This window comes from Hippoglossus hippoglossus, chromosome 9 (genome assembly GCF_009819705.1).
Source record: "Hippoglossus hippoglossus isolate fHipHip1 chromosome 9, fHipHip1.pri, whole genome shotgun sequence".
NCBI lineage: Eukaryota > Metazoa > Chordata > Actinopteri > Pleuronectiformes > Pleuronectidae > Hippoglossus > Hippoglossus hippoglossus.
In genome coordinates, this window is record NC_047159.1 from 21,727,189 (window position 1) to 21,751,330 (window position 24,142).

General features: G+C 40.5%; 1 protein-coding gene across 1 annotated transcript; it reads right to left on the reverse strand.

Moving 5' to 3' along the window:
* Nucleotides 1-13,654: 13,654 nt before the first annotated feature.
* On the reverse strand, nucleotides 13,655-23,799 carry atad1a (ATPase family AAA domain containing 1a). The gene is made up of 10 exons (XM_034596331.1): nucleotides 23,679-23,799; nucleotides 22,741-22,941; nucleotides 22,498-22,596; nucleotides 22,262-22,382; nucleotides 19,676-19,876; nucleotides 18,440-18,546; nucleotides 18,167-18,256; nucleotides 17,374-17,424; nucleotides 16,990-17,168; nucleotides 13,655-14,935 (listed from the first exon to the last, which is right to left on the reverse strand). Exons 2-10 carry the CDS (start codon nucleotides 22,912-22,914, stop codon nucleotides 14,806-14,808), a joined length of 1,152 nt encoding a protein of 383 aa, XP_034452222.1. The 5' UTR covers nucleotides 22,915-22,941; nucleotides 23,679-23,799; the 3' UTR covers nucleotides 13,655-14,805.
* Nucleotides 23,800-24,142: the final 343 nt, after the last annotated feature.

Below are 24,142 nucleotides of genomic sequence, written 5' to 3' on the forward strand. Positions count from 1 at the left end.
CATTTTCCTTTGTTTCTCTATAAGTTTCTGTTGATTGAACTCCAGTCGAGAGAGATTAACATTGGTGAAACTTAGACTTATCTAAAAGTATTTAAAAAAAACTTAAGATAAACCTGATGTAACTTTACATGTATTCCCCTGTGAGAAGAATTTAGATCAAGGATTGTTTTTGGAGTCTCTTTGCAGAATATTGGTTGAATTTTGTTCTATTTATAATCATGAAAGAAAGCTAATGAAGCACAGCACCAGATGTTGTTCTTTTATGAAAGAAAAAAAAAAGCCTAAAGCGGCCTGTGATTTTCAATATAATTTTGTTGTATGAATCAGGCACTAATAAATATTTGGTCGTCCCTGCTGGTATTTAAATTGAGGAACAGTGAAAAAATAGACTATGCACGAGGCAGTAACTCTTGGATATTTTACAGAAAAGGAGAAATAAATTATTATTTTTTATGAAATGCCCTGTTACTTCCATCTGTCTCCAATTGTCTTGTTTTCTTACACTCTACCAGCAGATATGCACGTTCATTCAGCAGAATTACACTGTAAATTAAAGGCTGTATTCTGAAGTGTTGATTACTAAATCTTCCTTCGGTGTCTTTATCAATCTTGTTCTATTGCTTGAGCAGGGCAGGATGCCAGACTAGCAGCTGCAGGCATAATCACATCTTTCATAGTCACATCTACAGTTCTGTAAAACTACTTCACGACAAGTTCATAAAAAGTTCTGCATTCATGTTCCCATAAAGAGCTCTTCTATAGTGCTGGGCAATAGGAGCAGAAGTTAAATCAAGACAAAGAGGTTCATATGAGTCAATATTGATAATTATCATGATAAGTGATTTCTTTCAAGGTTTGAAAAAGGGATTTTTGATCCTGAGTTAAGGTTGTGGTTTTAAACTCTTCTTTTTGAGCAGAGAATGACATAATGATAAACAGCTAAACATTTGGTAAATCTGAGGTCGATCAATAACATGTTATACCTCACTGCGCTGCACAGTGTAGAAGCATTATATCAGTTTATATTGAACTTTTTTTCCAGTGCTATTAAAATTATAGGGCAATATTTATTTTTATTTTTACACACAGATTAATCTGTGAGAAGCATTTGAATGTTGTTGGTTGGTTGATGGAAAGGTCATGCACATTATTTTATTATTAAACAATACGTTTTTCAAAGAGATGAGTGGTGGATTAGAAGTAGAGTATCTTGAAATGGAAATAGTCAATTACCTTATAACGGCACGCAAATATGGTACTTCTGGCCATATTTATATTCCACAAAATCTATTTAATCAATTTCAACAATAACATGGGATAAATTTCTTTGCTGTGTGTGAAATTTACAGAGTATATATATTGTGTAAGTGTTTAAGTGAATAAAGAAAGTCAATATAATAAATAAACTCCAAACATTATTCTCCCAATAAGAAAAGGGTTACATCAGTCTTCTGCTTATCTTATCGTTATTTCAAGAATAAACATAGTTAAATAATAAATATACACATGTTAATATTGGACATGCATAAATAGCCCTTTTCATCCCAGAGCGGCTCACACATTAGCAGCACTGGCTGAGACTAATAAAAGGCGTCTTGCTGAGATACCCATGTCTCACTTCATTCAGCTCCCTCCTGTGTGGAGCCTTCAGCGGGAAGTGAGTCATTCCCTCCTGCTCCTGTGTCGGTGGTGAATAGATGAGCCGTGTGACCCCGGTGCATGATTAATTAGTGATCATTATCCCATCTCCGCTCTCTTCGGTGGCTGCTGTGCTTTTGTCCTCGCCCTTATTAGCATAGCTAGCAGCACCACCAACTGCCTTTTCGACTTGACTCTGGTGCGTGGAAATGCGTGTGTCACAGAGGTCTGGCAGAGGCTGTCCGAGGTTCTGCTCGGATGCTTTGGTGTTGGGTTGATATTTCTTTCCCATGAAGTTGAAGAAGGGAAGCAAGTGAAGAGAGGAAGGAAGGAAATGTTCACTGGGTGACAGCAAGTGTGTCATTAAACCTCTTTCAGTGGGCCAAGAGCACCGGAGTTATTGTGCCCTAGTTAAAAACAAGTAGCTCATTCAAGGAAAAACACAACTACACAAAATTATAAATTAATATTCATCCACTCGTGGACCGGTATCTGCGACTGTCTCGGATAATAAGAGGAAATATTGCCTTCATTAGACACTGAGGCACGCTGATGTAGAAAGTTTCCAGGAGCAGATTCCTGATGAGTCAGTGAAGATACACGTGTAATCAGTTACGAAGAGAAGGCAACCTGGGCCCTGTTGTTTGTGTGCTGATTATATTCCAGGCTGGTGGCATGATGTTGTTATTATCTGGTTGTTATTTCACTCAGTTTGCTTATTTGAATGCAGAACTAATATTGGATGCACTCTAACAGGACAGCTCTTATTTTGAAATTCAGGGAATATAAGGATGAAACCAGAGCTCATTTAAATAAGACACCACTGCTTAAAAAGACAACACCTTGTTAATAGCTCAGCAGCAGTTAATTTGAAACCATTAAGAGTCTAATCTAAAAACATTCAACCTTGCTAAAGCCTGTAATGAAAGGGGTAATTGAAAGAGACTTTGAAACACTCGGACTAATAATGATCACACACTGCGTGATTGCTTAAATTACAAAATATAACACATGTTTACAAAATTCAAATGTTTGAATCTCATAACGCATTTCTAGAGGATTTGTAATTTCTAAGGCAGCTATGGATTATCCAGTGTGAAATAAAATTAAGATTGTGTTACGATTGTGTTTTCCCGGTTCTTACGGTCTTTGCTTTTGCTGCATATATGGATGCAGACTTTTGGACCCCACAGTGTATATTCAACCAGCAATAGACTTATAGTGCTGAGGATCAGGATGTAGGATATTCAACTAAATCTGCTATACCACCGTGTTGCAACATACTTGCTAGTAGCAGTGCGTGTGCCTGACAGAACATATGCAGCAAATCAGTGTATAATATAGGCATTATTATTACATGTATACACAATTAACTGTAGCTGCAGTGTCATAATTCCATCTTGAGTGACACCAACACACAGAAAAAAACACACATATTCTACCTTTCTCTGCCATTTCTTCTTCTGTTTGACGGATACAGCCCAAGATGCAAAACATGGATGTATTGCCCTTTAAAAAAACACACACACACATCAGACAAAATTATAGTGTCACAGTGTTCCTTGATGGACAACACAGATTTCTAAGTTTCCCAAACATCTACCAGATTGCCACGAAGCAACATGACAGTCTTTACTCAACTTATTCCAGATCTTTTTAACTTCGAGAGCAGCACCGACAAACCATCTACAAGCTGGGAACACACATCTGCCTCATCTGTCAACACATCCTAACTGAGCCAATTACAAACTGTTAGCTCAGGCTGAGGTGGCAGAGAGGTCAGTCCACTGTGTGAGTGTGTGTGGGGAGAGAGATTGTCTATTCACAGTGTGGATCTGCTCTCCAGGTCAGTGCTCCCCCAAACACCCCCCTGGGAACTGGAGCCGCGGCGGGCAACCTGAAACCCACGATGTCATCCTCAGAGAGCTACTGGCAGTTAGTGAGAAAGTGCACAAAACCCAAAGTCATCATCACACAGTTACTGGGGTTAATTGTATTTACAGTTGAGCAGCTGTGATTAAGGGGTTCACCGATAAAGTACGGTACAAGTGTAAGGGGATGCAGAGAGGGAAGTTTGTGAGAGGAAAGTTGCCATGACATATATTTTACTTTCATCTTACAATTCAACACTGGCTGTTTGATATGTTTTTAGTTTTGAGTAATAAATATCTAAAGCGGTACACGGAGTGCTGAATATGGCTGAGAGTCTGCAGGATTCACTTCTAACCTACATTCAAGCTGCTTTCAGACATGCACTGAACTCTGTAGTTTCTCCAGAGGAGGTGCATGAACACAAATGTCTGAGTGAAACGCTCTCCACCTGGCCTCCTATTAATCCGATGTGTGAACACAGTAGGGGACCCCACTGGATTCACCACAAGCGAGTTGGGGGGTTGATGACGCTTCTAATGCGTGCCAGACACAAAAATGAAAACCAAACCAAAAGGAAACTAATATCTCCCGGTGAAAATGAGGTGTCATACACGTAGAAGACACCGACGAAGATGTCAACATAGTTTGTGGCAATAAGAGCTGACGCCGGTGTCGGTGTGTTTTTATGTTTTTTTCTTTATGTGTTAATCACGTGATCTCCACTGCAGAGTTAATACGTCACTTCCTGCCTCTGTCTGCTGCACCTGGCTGCTCCACCTCTCACCTGAATAGTGTGGACGATTTGATACTGTTGTGAACGCGTCTGTGCAGAGAACCTCCTGGTGTGTTGCGCACGTGTAAAAGGCAAACTGCGGGTAAACTCCGGACCCAATTCTCAGGACAGGTCATTTCTGAAAACGGCTTTAGATTTGACCTTTGATTTTACTGATGAACTTGCCTTTGACCTGAGAGGAATGGTTCATCAGTTAGATCACAATGTAGTTGTGTAGTGTAGTTTCTGTCTACATAATCTTTTTTGAAAATCTGATCAGCTGATCTGAGTTGAGTGACAACTGATCAAAAATTTAAGGAAATCCCTCCGGTTGGTCTTGAAATATCAAGTTCAAGAGGTCACTGTGACCTTGCCCTTTGGCCACCAAAATCGTATCAATGAATCCATGAGTCAAAGTAAACAGGTGTCTCAAATTTGAAAGAATTCCTGTTAAAAAACAACAACCAGCCTCAGAGCGACGGCACAGTTTCTGAAACCTTGAACTGAGAAGACCACAGCCCTCACTTGTGAAGAAAACAAGCCTCCATTACAAAGACAACAGCTTCCTTTGCCGAAATGCACCCTGTGGTAAGATTCTTTTACCAATGCTCTTGGCCGGCCTGCTCTCGACTGCTATTGATTCATGTTTTGTCTAAAGCTCAACTACACATAACGTTTGTCGAGTAAATAAATCACAATTGAAACAATTTCTGAAATTGAGAAAGATAGTACTTGTAAAATATTCAGATAAAGTAAAAAAGAGAAAGAGAAAAATGGGTTTCTTGGGCAAAAATGTGCCATCACTTTTGCAGTGTCTTTAATTTATGGATTACAAATTTAAATTGACATTGTAACATAACTAAACAAGCATGTATCTAATGCCTGATTGAAACAAAAATATTTTACAGTAAACCAAAGTTAAGCCCAAACTCAATAACCCAACACTAGTATTACACTGTGTTTGGTTTTTATGTTTGAATTTGATTTGCCGGTTGTGGTGACATGTTATTCTCTGTTGAGGTGTTTCAGGGAGTCCTATCCTTAGACTAAAGTAGATTCAACTGTAGAAATGTTAACACAACCTGAGTACATGAATACTTAACATTCAGCGTAGAACAAATCAACACCCATGGTAGGACGCTGTGCGTGACAATCTCCCCATCAGCCTTAAATGCACCGCCTGCAAATGTAATACTTTGCAGCCAATTCATGGTCGATTAAAGACAATTTAAGACCTTCATTTCGTTGATTTTAATCTGAGACTTATTAAGGAGCTGTGGGAACCCTGGTTAAGGTGGGAGTGGAGTTTTACTCAAGAATTCCATGTATGTTTCTATTTTTCAGGCTTGTGGACCAACGCAGCCCCAGAAGATCAGAGAAGAACTGATTAAAGCCATAGCTGAGACTAAGGGTCTCAAACTTGACGCCCTGGCCGAGCTGGCTGCAAAACACCAGAAGCTCAAGAGCACTGAGGCCAGGTGTGCAACTCTGGAGGCATACGAGACGGCAAAGGCTGAGAGATGCTGGAGCAGGGCGGAGGATGTGTAAGAGGCCAATGTGGCTCTGAAGGAGGAGGTGGACCGTTTGAAAAGAGAGAGGAGCCAGCTTGAGCTTGTGATAACAAAGATCGAGGAAAGGCAAGCTCACAGCAAACAGACTAACCACAGTGACTCCATGGCTGAGGCGACTTTGAACAAGGAGCTGCAGAGCACTGAGGATGAGCGTGAGGACACACCAGAGGCGAGTGACTGGCTCAGTCTGAGGAAGAGTGCAGCAGTGAGGTGGAACAGTTGGAAATAATGAAGAATCTTAATTTACAATTGTTGCTGTGGTCACTTATGGAGAACATGAGCTGTGCCTGATTTGGGAGTGCTCTCAGTCCAAGAAGTAATGTTAATAACAGCAGCAGCGGCAGCGGCAGCGGCAGCAGCAGCAGCAGCACAGCCCGAAGAGCCGACCCTTCTCTTAACACCCACTCCACAGCCACACACCTTCTGATTACCTTTCATCTGGTGTGCTGCGGCCATCATACACTCCAATTACATCTGCTAATGCAGCCGTCTCTGCCAGCCTGGCCTTTCATGTAGTTAGGTGTGAGGCAGCAGAGGTCAGAGAAAAGCAGGGTAAAAGAGAAAAGCTGCACTGAGATGACTCAGGAGCACTTGTTGCTTTATAACGCCTGTTTACTGAAGTGGTCACAGGATTTCTTTTATCATCTCCACCAAGGAGGTTCGGTTTTCATCTGCATTTATTTGTTGGTTTGTTAACAGGATTACACAAAAACTTCTTAACAGATTTTAATTAAATTGTGGAGGAGTGGGGTATGACCCAGGGAAGAACCCTTTGTGTAAAGTGATGTATGAGCACATTCTGACATTTTTTCTCTACTTTTTTTTCATGTCCATTCTCTGTGTTAGTTAGCACGGCCATGCTACCGGACGAATTACCATGACAAATAGTGGAAGGATGTGAAATGGGTCAAGAAAGAAGCCATTCAACTTTCGTACAGATCCAGGATTTGTTTTTTTAAATCTCTCTTTAACGTTACATTTCTCAAGAAATCTTTATGAAAACCCATCGTTACAGTGCTAATATCTATGAACAGGTGGATATCTGTGGATCTGATTTGTGATTTAAAGACGGGTGAATTCGGGTAATCTGGGACATTCTTTGCAGTTTTATTCTGATGTCTGTTTTACACATTAGATCAACATATTATACCTTTCTGTAATCAGAGGTTTTCTAACCACACCAGAAGAAAAAGCTTTTAGTGTTCTTTGTGCCAAAAAAGAAAATTCTGCCTGAATTTGATCATGTGGGACAGGTCCCTTTGTGATGTGGCACACTTGTATTAGGCTTTAAAAAAAAGCCCAAATCACTTTGCTTTGTGCATGTCAAGCTGAATATTACCCATTTTTAAGAAGCATTATGAGAAAATGACAGTAAGCTGAGAAAGAAAAAAGAAATGTGAACATTTAAAAATCCAATTGTATTCATTAAGAACCCTATCTTAAATAAAGAAACTATAATATTAACTTAAAACATTTTATTAAAGGCGTATCACATTATTAAAAAAATCAGGAGGAAACAATAACGGATTATTCCTTCAGTAATTCACCATTCTATTGGGGCTCCTCAGGGAACAAACAGTCCTTGCAGGTGAGAGACCATCATCACTGATCAGCCCATTGTCTTCTCCACATGTTTGGTGAAAAGGCTTTATCAATCAGATTTGATAAAGTGGGACAACTAAAAAATGTTAACTTACTCAAACACATTTTAAACAACTCAATGCATATTTTGTTGCTTGAATACATCACAGACATCATTTGACAACAATCAGGAGCATTTTCTTATTTATGACAGATTTATATCCTTAACATTACTGATTGACATTTGCTCCGCCTCTTTATGTGACATCACCCTGAAAATGTCATGTGATTTCAGTCACATGATGTCCATGCTAACCTATAGTAAAAGTCTTGTTGACTAGATTTTGTTAGAACAGGAAATAAACAGGTGTCCCACATTACCCAAATTCCCCCTAAATATGATAAGAACTGAAGTGGTTCTCAGCTGCTGGCCAACATTTCACTATAACAGATGTTTATTTTTCATTATAAAGCTTTTCCACTCAGGTGTGGGATACATCTTAACACACTTGAACCTTTATGATGCTGACTATGTTCACCTGAACAGCAATATTCTGATTATTGACCTCATTCTGAATAAGACATTCTTTCAATTATGTTTACATGAGTTGCTGATAGAATGTTGCATTAATTTTCCCGTTTCCTATCACGTCCAACTGCTTGTTTGCACTCGAACCAAGGCCATGTGTCGTCAAGCAGTTTGTAACTGTTGTATGTTGATGTTAATGCAAAATGCTGTTAAAAGTATTTTCTATACCAGTGGGTTATTGGTCACAACGAGAGGAAGAAGCCAGGTTAAGCACTTCTGATGCACAGAACAAGAGCTTGCTGCAGTAACGAAAAATTTAATTAGTTCCCCTTTCCTGGAAGCAGACAGCAACTCAACATCTCTGCAGGCGACTCACTCTGAGGGGGCGCTGGTCAGCTGCGTATATCACAGTCTCATCATGCATCATGTCTTATTTTAGTTTGCTTTTAATGATCACCAAAAGGAGTTCTTACTACACGACCGCCCCTTGAAAGAACACAGCCTTCCCTGAGACTTTGTTTTAGTTGAAACTTCAATAAAACCCTGTGGGCCATAAAGTCTGCAGTGATTACACAGAGCTTAGTTGATTTGTAAAGATATTTTGATGACATGTCAACACATGAATTGCATCATTTGCTGCCCCTGCTTTACAGCACCCTGGTTAAGGGTGAGTGAGGCGCCTATGGATTTTATGGTTACACTGTTATAGCCTTGACACAAATAATAAGGCGCGAGCATCATTAAAGTGTTCGAGCTCATACAGAGATCAGTCGGAGAGGTTAATGTAGGCAAGACCTTTCCTCTCCACCCAGCAGAGACAGACAGCAGGCAACCAAAGACCCAGGCCCACGGAGGCTGCAGGATCTCACACACAGGGGCATGGGACTGCACCCATGGATGATTTACCAGTGTAATCAGTGCAGTAATAAAAACCTGCACATACATATATATATTGCAATATAACCTGAAAGACAGTTACTGCACATGTTTCCTTTGTCATAAAAACTACAGTTTGTGTGTCTTTCGCACTCTCTTGGAAAATTCTACTATCAACGGCCTCATAGAAGCTTTTGGATAACTTCCAAAACACATAGTTGTTGGAGCCAAGTTTAAATGAAGCTGCGCAGCTCCTGAACGGCTGCCCTTTTTTGGAAATGGGAAGATTTCATGTAATTTTGTCTCTACAGCCAACCTAGATCTATCATATTCATGGAGACCATGGATACATATTTTATAAGTTGACAAGGCACCTCTCAATCACAGGAACATTTGTGAGAATTGAACTTGTTCGCTTTCTTGAGTTAGATGAGAGAAAGTTCTACTCTGTGTTTTAAATGAGCAATTTTTAACTGAAATACTTTCTACCTAACACCCTTACGTTCAATCATTTTTCAGTATGGGATGTCTTGTGCATTTGTCTGTGTCTTTTTTCAAATACAGGAACTGCTCTTTTTCTATATTTCTCTTTTCTCTGAGTGAATTCTCCTTTCTTTCTTTGCTGTGTTATCTGTGTCTGTGACTATGTGGACTGCTGAAAATAATCTTGTTATACTATGTGCAATGGCAACAACAAGAATATACGAAACCTATTTAATTAATCTTTACATAAATATGATGCTAGAGCCGACAAACTGTTGGGAAAAAAGAAGGAAAACCTGGTGGAAACAGCTAGAAAAACTAGTGCAAAAATCAGTCTTGCTGTCAGGTTGCCAAGCAACTAATAGAGATTCTAAGAAGTCACTGCACCTGTCCAGGAAATAGTCCTGGCCCTGACATCCTGTGAAAATGCAAACTGGCATTTCTTGTGATTTTGGTACAAATTCAGAGAAATGAGATATTACATTAGTAATTGAGCTTCTAATGTGTGATTGGCCAGATTTTGTGACCTTCGTACAGTGCCAGCCAATTCTTAGTTGTTCGTTCACTAGCTGCTAGTTATGGCTTTAAAGTTAGTGTACAGACACAAGCATGGACTCTCCACTTGTACCTTAGAATGTAAATAGGGAAAGATACGTCCAACCTTCTCTTACTCTGAATTTAAGATACTGTATGAAACATGGAGAAACATAGGCTGCAATATGAGTCTGTTTACACAAATAATTCAGTATGTTCTCCATGTATGTGGGATATTTAGCTGTTAAAAACACATCGATCCCCTGGATTAAAAAAAAAAGTCCAGAATGATCACGGTAGAGGAAAAACAAACGCTGTCCTCTCACTCTGCAGCTTCTTTCTGGGACTCGTTGAATCCCAACTGTATTTATGGCGCTTCATATGCTTACGTAATATGGCTTTGTGAGTTATCCACCCCGGCTATAAAACCCCGGGCATCGGCAGGCAACAGGATATCCTGCTGAGAGCTGCAGCAGGGATAACAGCTGCCGTGGATTTCTTTGGGCTCGCTCGATCATGTCCGATGGCACTGAGGCTTTCAGAGGACTGTCACAGAGAGTGGGGCCATTACACACTCTCTCCTATCTGATGGCAAAAAGGTTGAGACCATCAGACCAGCGCTGAGAGCTGCGGTACTGACAGACCATGGCCGGACAATCTATGTGCGCCTGAGCTCTCTGCTCCATGGGAAGCCTTTGACATCTCCAGCCAGCTGTGCTGCGAGGGAGAGCTTCTTCCATCATGTTTATCGACTGGGAGCTGTCCTCCTCTAATTGAAAATAGCTGGAATGGAGACTTTCACTTTGACTCCCTCTTCATGAATAACACATCAATAGCTTTATGAATAACTAATCAATGGTTCTGAGTCAAAGATCAGACACGCATGCTTGCAGAACTTAGATGGTGGAAACCACGCCAGACTTTGCCTCATTAAAGCCTGGACAGTAAATATCACCTTGCCATCCGTCCGAGCTGGAGGCAACAGTTATCTGCATCACTCTCCTAAAATTCACTAGTTACACGGAGAAGTCCCAGACCACACTGTGAGAAGCCTTCCGTGCTGCTTTGTCCTCCTCAGTGCTGGTGGCTGCACGTGCAGAGAAAGGTCAACTTGTTCCGTCATGCCTCATGTTCAGGAAAGTGGGTTGCTTCTTGGGTGGAAATAACTTCTTTATCCATCGACCCCCCCCCCCCCCCCCCCCCCCCCCCCCCCCTTAAAGACAGCTACTGTACACAGACACGCAGGTTGAATATAGCAGTGAGAGTTCTTCAGCATTACCCTGGTGTCAACGTGTCATGAATGTTAAGCAGAGGTATGCTGCCGTTAATCCCAACACCTCTGCAAGAAATTAGCTTTCAAGTATGTTTTTCATTTTCCAAAAGGATGAGAATCTTTTAGATGTTCATATATAACTTAGCCGTGGGTGAGAGTTATCCATGGTGCTAGCGTCCCGCAGGTGGGCCAGCGGCGGTAAGAAGCTATCTATTCACTCAGCAGGGAAACCACCGCAAAACTCATTTCATAGAGAAATGGGGAAAGACGTGTTTCTAAACAGACAGACTACCTCCCCTACCCCACTGTTAGACCACATACATTTGCCAACTGAAGACAGAAGAGTGTAAATTTATGATTTGAATGAGCTACTGCCAGGATGTGGACTTGTTCTTCTGCTAGGAAAACAGCCTAAATAGTGTCTCTTCAGGTTGTGATGTGTGCAGAAAAAATATTTAACGTGGGTTTAAATTGCTTGGTTTTTGTGTGTAGACTGGAGCTGGGTAAACATTTCTGATGTCCTTTTACACATTTATAAATACTATTTTTCATTAGTAGATTCTGTTAAACCCATTTGTGACAAATTTGAAGTCTGATCTCTCTCCAGAGAGATTATAATGAGTTATACGATTCCAAATACAGAAGCAGTCGCCCATAAAAAACGCTTTTTGGCTGTATGAAAAATTTAAACATAACAACATATGCCTTGTTGGTAAGAAAGCCATTTGTAAAAGTGCCAAGCATACATGCATATATCAATTAAAAAAATTGAATAGGTTTGGAATAATACAGGATAAATATTAGCTAAATAGACTTATGGTTTGAAAAGGATGATATTTATTAATTTAATACAATTACACACGGACAAAGACAAAGTGACATCCATGCTGAAATTAGACATAACGTTTTGCTGGTTGAAAAAAAGAAAACCTTTGTGTAATTGAATAATTACAGTTCAGTGTTTAACATCAGACACGTACACTTAGTTGACAGTTTAATTTACAGTAAGTGAATATGGAGAGTGTATTCATGAATTCAAGTCTCTAACTGATGAACTGCCATATGCAATATGACTCAACAGGCCGTTGAGTCATATTGCACTGGAGGGAGAGCATTTACAGGTGTTACCTTTGGAAATGTAAGCAAGACCTGCGAGCAGCGACACAGTTGCATGGTTTACATGGCAACACAGCATTTTGACCTTTAACTGTCAGCCCAGGTACTCTAATGAAGAGCAACTGATTTCTAAACATCACCCAAAGAACCAATAAGGAAGAAACCATCCAGTACGCAGGCTTCTCTATTCAATTGTCTCACCAAAATGCTACAAAACTGCTCTAAATAAAAGCAGTGTACGTTTTTCAGCCTGTGACACATGCCTCAGTGACAGGACAGTGAGGCTATAGTGCCACCACCTGGTCATGGTTGAATTACAGATATGCCCTGGATTCCAGCTCCGAGTGCATGGGAGAAAAGGTCTGCGGGAGAGCCTGGAACAGACCCACGGACACACGCTGCGACCATATGGAAAACAATCAGGCTTTTTGTACAGAGGCAGAAAAGCTTGTCACAACATCTTCCCACTGGCGGCTCATTGAGAGCGTTTTAAAAGGCCCTCCATGAAGTGGGAATAAAGGTAACTCTGATGGGTGCTGTCAAAGTAACACTGCTGTCACTTGCTGATTGATAGATTAAAACATTACGTGAAAAGTCCTTTATCAAAACATTCAAAGTAAAAAACCCTGGAGCTCACTAATAATAATAATAATAATGACACAGTAAATGCGACACTAAAAAAGTCAGAGCTTTTGTATGCTTTTTGGATGGTAACAAATGGGAAGCTAAGAAGTTACAAAGCAGCATTTAACACACAAACACACCATTCAGCAGACTTTGTAACTTTACTTTACATCCTAAGTCTTGGGCTTAACTTTAACCCGACATTTCTCTCTCACTTCTTCACAAGTGATGCCCCTGCGAACAGCTGAGAGGTGAGAGAACAGTTAAGTATAAGTTTACAGCCATTTAGAGCCATAAAGATCAACACAATAAAAAGATGTGTGCGTGTTGTATTGCTTCCCTGTGCTTGCATCATTATATCTGTGGTTTCAATTAAAGTGATGACACTTTTACTACTTGACACATGTTCGTGTGGTTGTCTACACTTCTGGGAAATAGCTGCACTCATGCTACATTGCTATTGGCTGTTTAGACCAAACACATAGTGCAGGGATTGACTTTATGCCTAGAACTAAAGCAGTCCTGCCACAATGTACAATGACTATGAGCTGACGAATTCCCAGAGGAAGGATGTAGTGGTGTTTATCTCAGCTCCTGCCAACCTGTTATATTTCACCCCTGGCTGCCTGACTCTGCTCTTCCTCTTCTTCATCATGTTCATATTGTGACCTGACAGCTTCCACAGCAGTGTTGACCTCATGACTACAGGCAGGAAATTGTTTACTTGAAACTACATGTAAGGGTTATCACAAAAAAAATGTTGTGATATTTTGAATTACTGCTCAGGAGCAGAAACTCATTACATGAGGAGCATCACATCAATGCAGATACAACCTCAAGCTGGCTAAATGCATCCTCTCACTTTTAAAAGCAGGGATGTGATCAAAATATAAAGAAAACCCAGCTATATATTTAAGCTTATAATTGAAAACAAAGTGATGACATTACATTTTTTGATAATGTCCAAACAGTGTCAGTAAATCCACCTGGAGAAAGAAAAGTGGTTCAGGTAAAGAAGACGACAGCAGATAAACGGAGTTGGAGTGGTTTTCAAACTGAGACTAGTACATTCATCATGCCTAATGATTAATACTTGAGTGAGTGGTCAGTGATCTTCCTGAAAGTCCATTTTTGCCAGATGTCGGCTCATTTAAAATTTGCCAACTGTGTGATGAGACTTTGGGATCAGCTGAACCATTTCAAGAACTTGGATAATATTGTTTTTAAATGATTCAAGTCCTTGAATCATTTTAAAACGACAGATTGATAGTTATCTCTAAAAAGGAAGTCATGTTTTAAATTTGTCTGTTGTCTCTGTCAGCAGAAATAGAAAAAAAAGCGATTTTTCATGACATTTTGTGGAGGGATGGAGCATGACCCAAGGAAGAAGCCATTAAATGCTGGATCGGATAAACGAGTGAATCCAGGATTTGTTCACATTTTGAAAACATGCAATATGGTGATAAAGTGACCAATCAGCCTTGGCGGAGTTATGCACTCTCCAAGTGCCCTTCAAAATCAAGCAGCAAATGTTGAAGGATGGTTACACTGATCTGGAGTCCAAACGTTGAACGTCTCCTGACTTATGAGAATCATAAACTTTATGTAAAATGCCTTGTCCTCTCCCAGACAAACTGTCCTGGTGCACTGGAGCAAGACAGTGCCAGTAAATTGCTCTAGTGGAGCTGTCAGGGGTCACTAGGAGAAGACCGTGCTGTAACTGTACACGTGGTGAGGCTGTGCTGAAAATGAACATGCTCAGAACAACAACCTCTGCCGGAATAAATAAAGTTTGAGAAAGATGAATTTGATGTCCGTTAATTTGCCCAACAGCACCTCAGATATGATCGAGTCGTCTCCGCTCTGTGAGCTGGAACACACTTTGGAATAAATTTGAGAAGATAATGTTTTCCTGCCAGTGGTGCGGTGTTGGTGTTTAGTCCAGGGGAACGTCCGACGCGCTGGGTAACATGAAGACTGTGGCCCGCTTAGACTCCTTCATCTTGTCCAGGCCGAAGAGGAGGTCCAGCTGGGTGACCGGTCGCAACCTCTCCTCATCCAGAAGTCTGGAAGAAAGAGGTCAGAGGTCAAGGACAGAAGTATGCAAAAACAATAGCAACAGTAGCAATTCCATACTACACATTATACTGCTCTTTACAGTAAGTACACTGCCATTACAGTAGTATATACATTAATCAATATACTTTGCTGGACATTTCAAACTAACACAAATCATACATCAGCTGTTGAATCAATCAAACTCCTGCTGTGTCTTAATTTGAGTACTTCCACACACATACTTGCTATTTTTAACATACATGTACATTCACACTGCAAGGTGTGGCAACATGTTGCATGGTGAACTCCAAACAGTCAAAAGGTTGAGTGTAAAATGATGGACACCTCTCACCCTCAGCGGTCGCCATCTTGGATACGAAGTGGAAAGGGAGTCACCACCAACAAATTTTCAAACTTATGAAAATGGCGCCTGAGGAAGGGCCACATGTCGGCATCATTTCCAAGAGAGTAAAATGTTCCTTTTAAAGTCAAGTGAGCAAAGCCGGTAGATATTTTTTGCCGGCGATAATTGTGGTCAGATGTTGCGATAGTCATTTGTGATGAGAACTCAACAGCCACGTTTGATTTGAGACTCCACCCCGTGCAAACTCACACACTGCAGAGCACAGTGAGCTACATATGAGAAGCATCCAATTTGAGACACAGCCTGTGGCTTCAGAATGCCACTGACAAATAATCTATAGAAAGAGACGACGAACCGCTGAACCATAAATGTAACTGTTATTTACTGTTGGGTTCCTGGAGCTGTTTCACCTCCACCAAGAATTACAATTTGTCAGTTCCTTCAACAGTCAAAGATGAATGTTTTTTAAGTTTGACTGTTTTGAGTTTACTTTCAGTAAAGGGATTTTGTCACTTTCCCAGTGTGTGTACACACACACACACACACACACACACACACACACACACACACACACACACACACACACACACACACACACACACACACACACACACACACACACACACACACACACACACACACGTTCTTATTTTGTCCGGTCCTAGTGCTGGTGTTATATTAAATATATTGCTTTATGTTTCTACCTGATCCTGACAAGTTGACAATGTTGGTCAAGTGTATCAGATATAAATTCCTATTTGCAACATGTGTACACAATTTCCTTCTGTTTGTTTTAATAATTCTGCTGCTGGGGAAACTTCCCAGATGGCATTTCTTATAAAACAACAACAACAAAAAACTGGATGAAATCAGTGTATTGATCATTCAGTGATACAGCATGTTTGAAGAGAGTCTGCAGCATTTACAAGTGCATCCTATTTTTTCTTGAAACCACATGCTGACACCTGGTATCACAAGTGCACGGAGCACAACCATGAGTTTAGTGTTAGGGTATTGAAAAACCTAAAATTATCTCTCCTTTATCAATACTACGTTGCTCCAAGGGGGTTTCAAGTCACCTGGCAACAGTCCAAGAAAGGACATTTTGTGTTTGCCCTGATGAAGACCTACTGTTGATATGATTTAATAGCCCTGAGATGAGTGCCTCAGATTCCTCCAATTTGTCTTTCTGGATCCCCAAACTGAAGAGCACCAGTGGGGCATACCCCACCACACCCGGGTAAGCACTCCTAGCTTGACTGAGCTGACACATGGGTTACATAGATCAGATATTTAGTCTTATGTAAAATATGAGGTGCTTTAAAAATCATCCTGATCCACCTGTAACATGAAGATCAGTTCAATGACACATTACTTTGCTGTCAATATTGCAGCAGTTGCATATGAGAGAGCTCAACCTGCACTTATTTGTTATCAATGATTGTGCATTGGTGTTTTATACTGATCACTATTACTTTATAGATCTCACAGTCTAAATATTGTTTCAAAAGACATCAAAGTCAAATAATTAATTTAACAGCCAAATTTAAAGTTTGAGAGTAACAGTATGAACATATATCTTTCAAAAGCCCACAGTGGTGTAACGTCAGAGTGTTTAGGGAAGTACTGTAGTCAAACAAAGAGATGCTAGTGGACACAAGGGCATGGACATCTTGTGGGTGTCTGAGTGAGTCATACTTTTCCTCCTCATCCTCCTCATAGTCCTGTAGCTGCTGAGCAATCTGCCTCATCTGCTCCTTGCGGACGTAGTCCCGCACCCGGTACATGGCAGCATCACGGCAAAGCTCCCGCAGGTCGCTGCCGGAGTAGCCGTCTGTCCTCTCTGCAATCTCCTTCAGATTAATGGCGTTGCTCAACTGAACAGAAAAGCCAGACAGCAATATGAGACAATTATGTACAAATTAACCTTTAGCCATGTTTGTTGCTGCCAACTGATCATGGTAGAGTGATTTGACAGGGGAAAAACTGGTGTAATTTGGTCACTAAGATCGAAAAATAGAAAGATATGAATTTAATAATTTGTTACTCAGCTGATTAGGATGAAAAGAAATCACATCTTACATTTTCTCCGGCTAAAATCAGCCTCAGGATGTCCTGCCTTTGTCTTGGGTTCTGCAAAGACAACATAACAATGGTTTGTTAGGAAACAGTCAGATTAATGTGCAGTGAATCAAAAAAATAAAGGACCTATCAATAAGCAATTAACAATGTTAAACAGAGTTTAGACTTTCTAATGACACTAAGTCAATCCATCAAATTTTATTTGTAGAGCCCATATTCACAAATCACAATTTTTCTCAGGTGTGACATCCTCTGTCCTTAACCCTCAACAAGAGCAAGGAAAAACTACAACAAAAAAATGTGTACACTTTTTAGAGACACATCAGTGTTTTGAAAGTGTTTCATCTCCTTTACTGTTTTCTCCTGTTTAACATCAACAGCTCACGTACAGTTACAGTGTGTCTGACGTGTAAAGAAAGTGTTCATTATACTGTATAATAAATATAGTTTTTGCTTTGGCCAGCATCCATTCGACAATCTGGGACATTCAGTTCAGTGCATTTCAGCCTATTTTTGCTTGATGTGAATTTAAAAGCACAATTGAAAGAAAAAAAAACAAAGTTTTAATTACCTGCCAATAAAGGTAAATTCTAGAGTTATTTTATTTAAATTATACAATGTTTACAAATATTTGGTTATTTATTTGAATGGGAAAGTGGACCTTTGGATACCTCTGTAAAACGAAGTAGGAGTAAACATGATTCTTCCAACATGTTTCATACTGTATGTATTTGTATTTGTCAACTATTCTACAAACGTGAAAACTGTTGTGGTGCATGTGTCTGCATCTTACCGGGAGACCAACATGAAAAGTGGTGGGCATCCTGCGCAGAATGGCTGGATCCACATCCTGTGGCCTGTTGGTCGCTCCCATCACCATCACCTTTAACGATAGAAACCACAGCGTGAAAACATTATACTAAAATAGGCACCTGGCACCATGTAGGACAAGTGGGATGTCTTGCTTGTTTTCGTGTACACGCCAATGACAGTTCTTAAGAAACATGAGATCCGGTGTGACTCATTCTCGAGGGTATGAAACAAAAAAGAGCTCTGGTTGTGTCACCTGGGTGGTTGAGGAGGTGTCCAGACCATCCCACAGGCTCATGAATTGTGCTTTCATCATGGCTGTGGCCTCATGGTCGAGGCTGGAGCGATTCCTGAGAAAGGACTCTAACAAACAAGAGACAAGGGGCGAAATCAAACCATGAAAACAGAGTTTAAACAAAAGTCATAATAATTGACTGAAATCAACAGGTTGAAATTGGTTTGGGCTGTTCAAGGGGCATGATATAGGACTATCCTGCTTATACAACAGTGTGATATTGCCCAAATCACTCTTAGCACGTTGTGTTATCATACGCCAGAACTGTGAGGGAGAGAAGCAAGGCAAAAATACTCTATGAGGGGGAAAAAAATGGACGCTTGCCAGTGTTTTGAAAGGAGGTGAGATATACTAGTGTGGCTGGATAATTTGGACGGCTCACAAACTATTATGGAGCCAATAAAGATACCTTAGTACTTGAGTACCACAGCTCGAGCCAAAAATCACACTCAACTAGAAGTTCTGAGATAAATGTAAACACACAAGATAAAAACTTTTTTTTAGGGTTGATTTGACTTTCACTTTGCAATGATGGACAGTTTGGACCAAAAGTCTCTCATTTACTTAAATGCGAATTTTAGACATTTGGAACCCACCAATACCTATAATGTCCATTATAAATAAAAGTCCACAAAGCCAAATAAAAAGAAAGATGCTCCTTATATTGCAGAACTTCTAGGAATCATCACATTTTTTTGTTTCCTTTAGAATCAAAGTAATTCTCTGCACATCCATGGGAACATTGCAAACAGCTACTGTTAGTAAACTTGATTCAGCATTCTCTCAAAAATGCCAATTCACCAGAATATAAACAAGTCACGATTGTGTCTGTGGGGGGTGCTCACGTGTCCAAATTCCTGACCTACACTGACATGACAGAGGACATTAGGACAATGAACAGGGGGATGGGTCTTTAAACAGTGCAATGAAACCTCACTCACTACTCTGTAACAAGCTGCTGAGCAAGAAACGAGCTGCTGAAGAAATATCTTTCTTCTGGATTTAAAGGCTGCTTTCAGCATAACAAGGACGAAATTCTGAAGGAATCCATTTGTTTTTTGGGCATGAAAACAATCATCTAAAGTCTATGACTGTCAAATTTATAAAAATCATCTCTACTTGAAAGCGTGAAGAAGAGGATAAATCACATCTGACGGTGCAATAAAGTAACATTTGCCAGGTAATAGATCCACTCACCGATCTCATCAATGAAGATGATACAGGGATGGATTTTGACAGCCAATGAGAACACAGCAGCAGTCAGCTTCTGCGACTCGCCGTACCACATGTCCGTCAGTGTGGAGGCCTGAAGGTTGATAAACTTGCACCCTGAGGCTTTGGCTGTTGCCTTGGCGATCATGGTCTTCCCACATCCGGGAGGACCAAATAATAAAACTCCTGTTAGGACAGAACATAGAGTTACTGAGATTCACTGTTGCTTTCAAGCATCTGTTTTTTTTTTCCATTCTTCCTTTTCAAATTCCTAGTTCTATAAAATATTAAAGCATAACAATTAAATGAAGATTATTCACTTGATTTTCACGTTTTTTGGCTTCAATTCTGAAAGAAAATGTGATTTGCATCAACCACTGCTGAACACTGAGGAGATCTTTCTTTCCTTACATGGTGCTCTCTACTACATGTACAAACAGAGAGGATGGCCCAGTTAAACCACATCTGTTCCCACAGAATAAACTTTTTAATAGATACATGACTATAAATAAAACTTGAAGTCTAGGAAAGGAAGTGTATTTCACAAAGCAGCACATTCTGGAGGCTTTGTATAAAACCAAAAGTAAAGTACTCCTCCAAGTGGTCATATTCAGACCTCTTCATATTTGTTATGTTGCAGACATCTGCTCAATTAAAAATATAATAATCTTTTCCCACCCTGCCGTGAAACCCAGACCAGTTAAGTGTTGCAATAATGGTTGTCACTCTGAGAGTTTCTCACGTCTCCACACAGGATCTCTGGAGTTTGGCAAGAGTGACCATCAGGTTTTTGGTAAACTCTTTTACCGAGGTTCTTCAGCTCTACGAAGATGTTCCAAACTTCTTCTATTTAAGAATTACACTTTGGAGCCACTGTGGCTCATCATTATATTTCCGTTTGGCCTTTTTTCATTATTTTGCAAACTTTTCTACAATTGTGTTTTTGCTTTGTCATTATGGGATGTTAAGTTTAGACTGATGATATGATTAAACGTATCTTAATACAATTTAGAATAAAGTTGCAACAAAAAATGTCGAAAAAGTGAAGAGGTCTGAAAACCTTGCGAATGCGCTGTAGCTACAGATGGAAACATGATGTACTGGACGGCTGTCTGGCAATAATGAGGAGGAGAATAGCAATCTGAGAAGAATTACAGCTCTTGTGTCTGTGGTTATTCATGCAATTCAAATCAAATTATTTGTGATCGAAAGTCCACTCAGAAACTGTGAGTGATTTGATTCTTATTGTTTTGATTGTATACTCATGTGCTCGTGCACATTTTCGAAATAAATATTGATGATGTTAAAAGATGACTTTCTTCAGCACAATGAGGATCTTTAAATCCATACATAGTGAACAGTGGACATCTTTCTATACATAGTCCCACACTTCCAGGACAAGGAAGCAGGACCTTATCTTGTTGGCAATCAAGGAGTGTTTATAGCTAGACATCTAACAGTAGCCTTCAGTGGCTAAGTCTGTCTCCTGATCTCAATCCAATTTAACACACATTTCACTAACAAGCAGTCTGTTGACACAAATTCCCTAATATGAACAAGAAGTTGGCCACAGCACAAGCTTGGCAGATCCTAAATTAAGACTGAGAGCGTCTGCTGATGGTATTAGCACAATGTTTAAAGCGCACACAGCAAATTCAGAAGAGTTACATTTTCGGTGTTGGTCAAATTTGAGCAAAGGAAGAGTTAATTATACTCTGGACAGAGTCAAAACTCATATTTTTAAATCTCAGTTGGAAAATAGTTAAAAATGAAGTGTCTTTAAATCAAATCTCTAAGTGTAAATGTATCAACTCTTTACTTTCCATTTTAAACTCTGAACCTGGCTGTGACACCTCAGGAGTCAATTTCAGTAAATGAATCCCACCCCCATCATCAGACACACAGACACACAGAGTGAAGCAGAGACAGAGAATCCTTGACTTGTGAGAACTGCTTTGGACCGTGGATTTAACTTCACACGGTCGGTCTCACTGGCTGCGGTTGCCCCGCAGATCAGCTGTGTGTCGGTTGTCTGTTGTTCACACACATTGTGAGTCCGCTACTGTTGGCGGGGCTGCAGGTTTATCTATTTATCCACTACATATGAGTGTTGATCAAAACTAACTCTGATTAGAGGGAAGAAGTGTTTCGTTTTGAACTCCGAAAAGAGTCAATAATTACACTTAGTAAGTGTCACCGTACTAACTCTCCAAATAGAGTTAAATTAACACTCTGTGGTGTAGACCCATAGAGACACTTCAAAAGATTTGAAATCAAATCTGAGTTAATTTGGGTATGCTGATTTTGCTGTGCACCATGTTTATTATTCATTATTATAAGAGGGAGATATTCAAGGATTTCCCAATACTTTCTTTCTTATTCTGTTAGAGATCACATCTCATATTTAGTGTCAATTTCAAGATATCAATGTGACTCCAATCTACTCCATTAGTAAGTACATCACTCACAATTGCTGTAAGGAGTTGATCAAAGTCTATCTGAGTGAGTGGATGAATATCTATGTGTACAATTTCACCATTTCAGTTCTGTTCAGGTGACATGCTGTGGTACCTTTAGGAGGCTGAAAGAGTTTGGATCGAGCTAAGAGGTGTCGTTTCTGGAAGGGAAGGATGACAGTGTCTTGCAGTTCATTGATAACCTCATCCAGACCAGCTATGTCTCTCCAGGACACCTGCAGAAAGAGAGAAGACTGTGAAACTCTGTCTTTGGCTCTTGTCAGGGAGGGTGCAGTGGAAGAGGAACATGTGTCTTTCTTCATCGACAAGACTGAGGATTACAACTGTTACCTTCATGGTTTGTGGATCGACTAGTTGAGATGCAATGTTCATCTCATAGTCAGTTAGTTTGACCCCCTCCACGCCAATCCTCTTCATCAACTGCTCTGCCTGGAGAGAGAAGCCACAGCTGATGACAGAAGGACTTAACAGACAAGAGTAAAAATAGCTGCTCCAATCATCATTGACACAGACATCACTCTCCACCTTGACCTTGTTGAATTGAACTATTTCATGCGTATGTGATCGACGTACCCTTTTCTTGGCTTGGTTTTTCTGTTTGGAAGTAGGATCCATAGCGTCTACAACCCATTTGATGCTGTAGTACGTGGCTGCACCAAAGATGGTCAACCTCAACAACATGCCCACCACCTCATTCCGGGACAGGGGCCGCAGCAGGGCCTCCCTGGGAAGATCTTTGAACGGCATCTCTGCCAGCTGGTGTCAGACCATTGGCTGGATGAACAGGTGGGAAACAGGAATGAGAGACAGAAACAGGAAGACAACAATGACCCTAAGGAAAAGAGGGATTTACTGTACATGCAGGTCACCAGAAGCACACCTAAGATCCACTGTGGTGTCAACTATAAGCGAACATCCCTGTATTTCAGCAGAACTATTCAAAGTGAGTCAACGCCAGCTCTGGTTGACCAGCCAAACACACCAAGGAAGACTGTGCGTAGCTTGAGCTCAATTTAAAAAATAATTAGAGTTAGCATAACGTAAAGCGAGTTGGATCAGATGTGTGCCGAACTGAAGAGTGGATCGGAGGGGATCCGTGACAAGTCGTAATACATGTTTCCCGTATATAAAGCTGGACATATGTGCAGTAAAGCAGCAATTTCCCAAAATGTTGAATGACGGCTCGGGTTAGGTTTGAAAAACAGTTTCCCCCAGTTCAAGCTAACCTGCCAATTTATAATATCTACTACCATTACTAGAACTTAGTTGTTTATCTACCCGCACAGGTTGACAACACCCACGGTTTAATACCACGGACCGGTGATTCATTTGCAAGTTAGCATCTAAAGCTAACACAACTGCAACTAGCAAGCACCAAACTGTCACTGTGGGGTCGTGACATTTGAAAATAAACCTGAGGAAGAACTAAACATGTCACTTGTGCTCGTTCTCCGCGTGAACATGAACCCAGCATCACTCATTAGATACAAAGACAGAACGGTTTCACTTACTAACTACGAAGAGGAGCAGCAGCGGTGTCACCACAATGCAAAACATTAGCATTGACGGTGCACCACGTATTGCAGCTCGGGTGGGAACAAACGCGTTGGTTCCGGGGTGTGATCCGAAGAGGTTCACGCAGTCAGCCACAGGATGGCAGAGTTTACACACAGATGATTCCCACACCAGCACCACGGTCTGTGAATGAGAACACAGCGGGGACGTCACACAGTGGAGGAAGAGTAACGTCCTCGTATTTAAGAGTTGATCAAATACCTGTGTGGTAGTTTGAGGGGCAGTGATCGGTGTAATTTGAGGTTGATATCAGGTAAAGGTGGTGATTTGGATAGCAGGTTTGAGTAAAGTACTTCTCTATCATTCTAAATGTTCTCAATTGAAGTGTCAATGTGTCAGAGGAATACATTTATTGTATAAAGAAGTCTTTTTTTAAAAATAAAGCACATTTAAAACAACT